The 6,000-nt window shown below is 31.7% G+C and overlaps 1 protein-coding gene across 1 annotated transcript; it reads right to left on the bottom strand.

The window, feature by feature from the left end:
• Window positions 1–2,897: 2,897 nt before the first annotated feature.
• On the bottom strand, window positions 2,898–4,967 carry LOC108334807 (AAA-ATPase At2g18193). The gene is made up of 2 exons (XM_017570742.2): window positions 3,709–4,967; window positions 2,898–3,332 (listed from the first exon to the last, which is right to left on the bottom strand). Exons 1-2 carry the CDS (start codon window positions 4,696–4,698, stop codon window positions 2,898–2,900), a joined length of 1,425 nt encoding a protein of 474 aa, XP_017426231.1. The 5' UTR covers window positions 4,699–4,967.
• Between the last annotated feature and the right edge of the window lie 1,033 nt (window positions 4,968–6,000).

Here is a 6,000-nt window from a genome sequence, read left to right as displayed (position 1 = left end):
CTCTTATTTCTCTTCATTTTCCTCTTTCTTTTCCTCCACCTCCTCCTCCTTTACTTCTTCACTAACATCACCAACCACTAGCACACCTCCGAGCCACTACCACATCATCATCAAGCCACCATCGCACCACCTCCTTATCCTCTTCTTTTTGCGAGAATATATGATACCTCAACCAAATGTATGATTGATCATTAATAGAAGCAATGTTGTACTCTTAGCACTATAATCTCTAGAAGTTGTTTGGGAAGGAGATGGTCTCACATTTGTGTATTGCATTTGTCTTGTCGCATCTAATTTCAACAAAATGTTAAAAAATGTAAAGTTAAAGAGACAACTAATAAAAATGTATACCTATATTAATTATTTTTCAATTTGGAAATATTATAAACATTATTAAATGTTTAGCTGATTCTAATGATTATATTTTCACAAGTTATGAGATAAAACAACCCACATTTCAAGCTAAGTTATTTCCTATGAGAGCCGAATTTCTACAAGTAGCTTCTTGAATAGACCAACTATCGTTGGAAAAGTAGATTCGAAATTATGATGGGACAAGAGGTAATAGCACAAGACAACAAAGTTAGTCAAATGTATGAACTTTATTTTGAAGGGAGCAAGATCATTGTCGATTTTCTCTTCTTAAGACAATTTTCAAAATAATCAAAACATGGTTTGTGGAACGATGGACAAAGAATAGATCCATGTTACGAGCCAGCCACAAATATCTGAAATATATTTATGGTTTATTAAGAAAAAATAAACAATGATTAGCCATGTGTCATGTTCAGAGATATAATTGGTAGAATTTTGTGTTTGATGTTCAAGAGATTTTCACTCCCCAACTTGAATGTCGTTATTCAATTCATTTATTGTTAAGTTAAATGATTGGTAGTGTGATTCTGGGAAGTTTCAAACTCTTGGCCCACCTTCATCATGTAATGGTTGTTTGCTCTTACTTCAATTTACAACTAACGACATTTGTAGACCCTATCTACAACCTTCAAAATATTTTCAGGGCTTATAAGGTGTAATTTTATTCTATTCAAAATGAAGATTATTGACCTATTTATATGGCTTTAAGTTTAATTCCTGACATCTGCATGCGACACAAAGAATCAAGAAGACCACACTAGTACAAAAATCGCGTACAACGTCGAATATTTTGGGCTTTTAATGGCGAATTCGTGAACGACGTCATATCAGGAGATGTTAAATTGACGTCGAATTTTAAAAATTTTGACGTTAAATTATCGTCGAATTTTTTCAATATACGACGTTAAATTAACGTCGAATTTTGTCAATATACGACGTTAACTTAACGTCAATTTTTGTCAATATTCGATGTTAATTAATTTTTTTATTTATTTTTTAATTAATTGTGATCCTTTTTAACAACTCTACGAGATCTGAAAAGCAGAAAAACAACAAATTTTAAGTTTTTGATATTATATAAAGCATGAACTTTGATCAACAACAAACAACAATAACCAACAACAAACAAGTTCAATCAAACAACAACAAACAAGTTCAATCAAACAACAACAAACAAGTTCAAACAAACAAGTTCAACCAAACAACAACGACAAACAAGTTCAACCAAACAACAACCATAAACAAGTTTAAAAAAAAACAACAAACAAGTTCAAGAAATAAGTTCTTCAAAACGAAAACGATCAAAAGGTGAGTTCATCAGAATAAAGTGTCGTCACCAGTGGGAGAGAAAGCATAATGCATCTATGAAGAACAAGAACACGAAAATAATCGGTTAAAACAAACGAAAATCATACATAAAGTAGTTAATTAACATGCATTTGTATCAAATGAAAGAAAGATTACCTGTGATGGTCGTCAAATTTCGTTCGAGAAAAGTTTGAGAAGAGAAGAGGGTTTGGTGCGCTAAGATAAAGTAAATGAATTTTAAATCTCTCGCTCAAATTCTGATTGAATTCACTAACCTTTTAACGTCTAACGTTAGGACATTCGACGTTTTATGTCATTTTACGTCGAATTACAATTATAAACGACATTTACTAATTGCATTTATTTACAAAAATGTCATGGGTCATTTTTAACGTTGGCTATTTAGTTGTTCGACGTTAAACGCGTGACGTTATACGTTGTTTTTGTACTAATGCCAACTACAAGTTGTATTTAGAATAAAATGGACCAGTCAATTTAAACAAACCAAAAACATATTCTTTTTGCAAAGTATATGTCATAGTAGAAACAATCACCCCAAATAGAGATTGAAATTTCATTTTGTTTAGTTGTCATCACTCTATAACATCAACTTTGTTTACTTTAGTTTTAGTATATGTTATTTTCTCTTTACCAAAATTGTTATTAGATGTACTTCTTATTAGGTAAAACTACTTTTTGTCCTTATATCCTTTATTTACTTTCTTATCTATTAATAAATTTTTATTCAAAAATTATTTGACTTTTATTTAATGTTTTTAACATAAAAAATATATTTATTATGCAAGTATTCACAAAGAAGTCGTACAAGCCTACAACAATTTCAACACATACCACATTATACAGAAGTCGTGCAAACCTTCAACGACTTCAGCTACAATTAAAGTTGTGCCTATATTATATTAGGATAATGATACTTTGACAATATTTTTTTTATAACATTTTACATCATGTACTTGTCATTCTGTGATTGGTCCATGTTAATGTTTAAGATTATTATTATTATTGATTGTGGAGTAATTTTGGACCAATCACAGAATAACACTTAGATGATGTTAAAATGTTGTCAAAAAAATGTTGTCAAAGTATCATTATCCTTTATATTGTAACACCATTGTTCACAAATAACTTCCATTTAAAATTTATTTTTCCAAAAAATATTATATTATAATAAAATATTAATTTATTTGAGTGTATCAATTAGGCGTATTGGTGTCAATGCTCCTACTGAAAACAACCCTCTCAACTGAATCACAATTACTATCATTGACCTTTAGTGTCAGAAATTGAACAAGTTCTTCCAAACAAAGGTGAGGATCCTCATATCTCAATAGTTGCTCCCCTACCACTGCAGGTGTGATTTCTACTTTCTCTAATAGATCGTCAATTTGTTGAAAGAGTGGATGATGTCCTTGAATGCCCAAATAATTGGAAGCCAACATTCGAAAGGCCTTGCCTTTGAGGAAGGACATGTGAATATGCATGTCCATTCGACCAGGGCGCAACAATGCTGGGTCAATTTTCTCTTTGTGGTTAGTAGTGAATATTATAATCCGCTCCTCTCCACCACTTGAGCTCAAACCGTCCATGTAGTTAAGTAAACCAGACAAAGTAAAGCTCTTTGACTTCATCTGTTAGGACCTGTTCTTTTGAGTGGATTTGAGGGAGTGGATTTGAGGGGATTTGAGAGGATTTGAAGATAATTTTTTTTGTCGTTTTTTTGAGCGAATTTGGAGGTAAATAAGAGTGAATTTGAAAATAAAATTTGTGAGAATTAATATAGAATTGTATTGACGTGACAAATTAAAAAAATTATTTTCAAATTCATTTTCATTTACCTCCAAATTCGCTGAGAAAAACGACAAAAAAGTTATCTTCAAATCCTCTCAAATTCCCTCAAATCCATTCCCTCAAATCCACTTAAAAGAACAAGGCCTTAATTAATTTTAAGAAAAACACTCATATGTTGCTTACAAAGATAAATGAATGATTAACACAAAAACAAACCTTTGCACCCTCACTGTCAGACTCTGAATCTTGATCCTCTGAAGTACCATTTGGATTTGATCTTGCATGCACCTCCTTGTTGCAATCTATGTCTTCAATCACAATTATGCAACGGTTAGATGCTTCCTTCAGGCATCTCATAAGGTCTGAGTTTGAGAAGATCGAAGAAAGCTCCAAATCAAACACATCGAATTTCAAATAGTTTGCCATGGCTGCAATAAGGCTAGATTTTCCAGTTCCGGGGGGTCCATGCAACAAGTAGCCACGCTTCCAAGCCTTCCCCACTTTCTTGTAAAGGTCCTTCCTCCTCAAGAACCGATCCAAATCATCAATTATATCTTTCTTCAACTCAGGACTCAAGGCTAGTGAGTCAAATGTGGCGGGATGTGATAAGTCACTTTCGTTCCAAAAGTCATTTAACCAAGAATACAATTTTAAAATCCTTCTCTCATTTTTCATGGCCTCATATGTTTTAACCATATGTGGGATATACCGATCCAGTACCATTTGTCTCTGTTTCTCATTGAAGGTTAATACAAAGTTATTCTTCATGTTCCTAGGATCCTCCTTGGACCCCTCATTCAGTTTCCAAGTTAACGTCATGCCTTCAAATTTGTCCACCACATCATCACCTCCATCCACTGCAAACTCAAGGTGTTTATGGTTTTGTCGTCTGCCAACCTTGAGCGATTTGTAGGTGTGAGTAATCTTGGTGGGGAGGTACGTCAAGGCAGCTTCAAAAAGTTCATTACGCTCTCCACACATTTCATCCCAAAATTGGTTAATTTTGATAGAGACTTTGTTATTTGATCGGTATTTGCAGAAGAATCCCTCTAGCTTTAAGATGATGTAGGATCGAAACTGATGGGGTATGAGATCATTGATTGCAGTTCTGAGGAGAATCGTGAGTGTGGAGAAGGCAGCATATATCTCGAACCATGATGATGCTGATTTAAAAGAAGAAAGACTCTTCTTGGAATACAATCTCATAATGTTTTGCCTTGATATGGACTCAAATCATAGGAGAAACAAGGCCAAGATGAGTGAATAAACCAATCTCTCTGAAACTCGCTATTAACTAATTCACCATTAAATTAAGAAATTAAAAAAAGAAGACGAAGAAGAAGAAAAGAGAGATGAATGAGAGGGAATTACCTGTTGGAAGCGAAGAAAAACGAAATGAAGAAATATAGGTTACAGAGAACAGGAGAGTTATCTAAATCCCTAATGCTGAAAATAGTTAGTTTTGGAAAAAAGGATGAGAGACATTGAGACGCCATTGACAATGCTGACCAAGTGTGAGTAAAAGCGTCAATCTTTCTTTCAGAATTAGCAAATACAAGAATAAGCGACACATATAATAAAGAGACAAAAACAGGGGTTCAGGAATATGTTCAGCTGAAATACCATGTTCTTGTTTCTATATAAATCATGTGTGACTTATATTACACAGTTGACCGCCACATTTTTTACTCTTTGACTACCGACAACTCCCATCAAATTATGACTAGACTCCTTATTTTGTCGTCGTTTTAATTATTTAATTATTTATTTTTTCAATTAAATTTTATTTTTTGTTAAAATAATTTAATTAAGTCTTTTTTATTAGATAATGTTTTAAATTAGACTCCTTATAGTATCTTTTATTTAATTCAGTTCTTATTTTTAAGATTTTAATTTAATTAAGTTTTTAATTTCTTTTTAAAAATAAAACAATGTTATTTTTTTCAAAATAAAATTAATTAATAATTAAGTCCAATTAAATATTGTAATTTTTAAAATACTTTTTTAAAAATTATATATAAATGATTTTACTTAAATATTTAATTAATTTTTACAATCTATTTACTAGTTCATTTGAATATCTTGTATATGGGGATCTTCTCCGCATCCATCAGTCACTTCATGTTTCTAAATTCATAACATACTATAAGATGGATGATGAGGAAAAAAAAGTAATGGTGTTGCTTGCTTCATTTTTCCATCATCAACAAACACGGTGTTTTCAAGTTTCTTGCATCCAAATAATGAACTTTTGAAATTGAACAAAGACATGATACTGTATTCTTAATAAATGCAAAGTTTAAAAAAAAATCATTAAATACTTGTCTTATGATTGAAAAATAACTGGACAAGTGCATTATATTGAAAAAAATCATGTTAGAAATACGATTTCAGTCCCTTATATGTGAATTAAAAGAAAGGAAAAAAAGAAAAGAAAAACTATTTGGAATTACAGTGCACCATTGACTAGCTTTACAAGATAGATACACAATAACAAAATTAATAATT

This window comes from Vigna angularis, chromosome 10 (assembly GCF_016808095.1).
Source record: "Vigna angularis cultivar LongXiaoDou No.4 chromosome 10, ASM1680809v1, whole genome shotgun sequence".
NCBI lineage: Eukaryota > Viridiplantae > Streptophyta > Magnoliopsida > Fabales > Fabaceae > Vigna > Vigna angularis.
The sequence above is the reverse complement of the archived record's forward strand: the minus strand, read 5'-3'. Positions and strand labels throughout refer to the sequence as shown.

What these genes read in the sequence shown, in the direction of transcription:
- LOC108334807 (XM_017570742.2), bottom strand. Translation starts at nt 4,698, where the DNA reads ATGAGATTGTATTCCAAGAAGAGTCTTTCTTCTTTTAAATCAGCATCA. An exon ending in CTGACAGTGAGGGTGCAAAG is followed by an intron (nt 3,333 to 3,708) that starts GTTTGTTTTTGT and finishes AGGTCCTAACAG; the next exon opens with ATGAAGTCAAAGAGCTTTAC.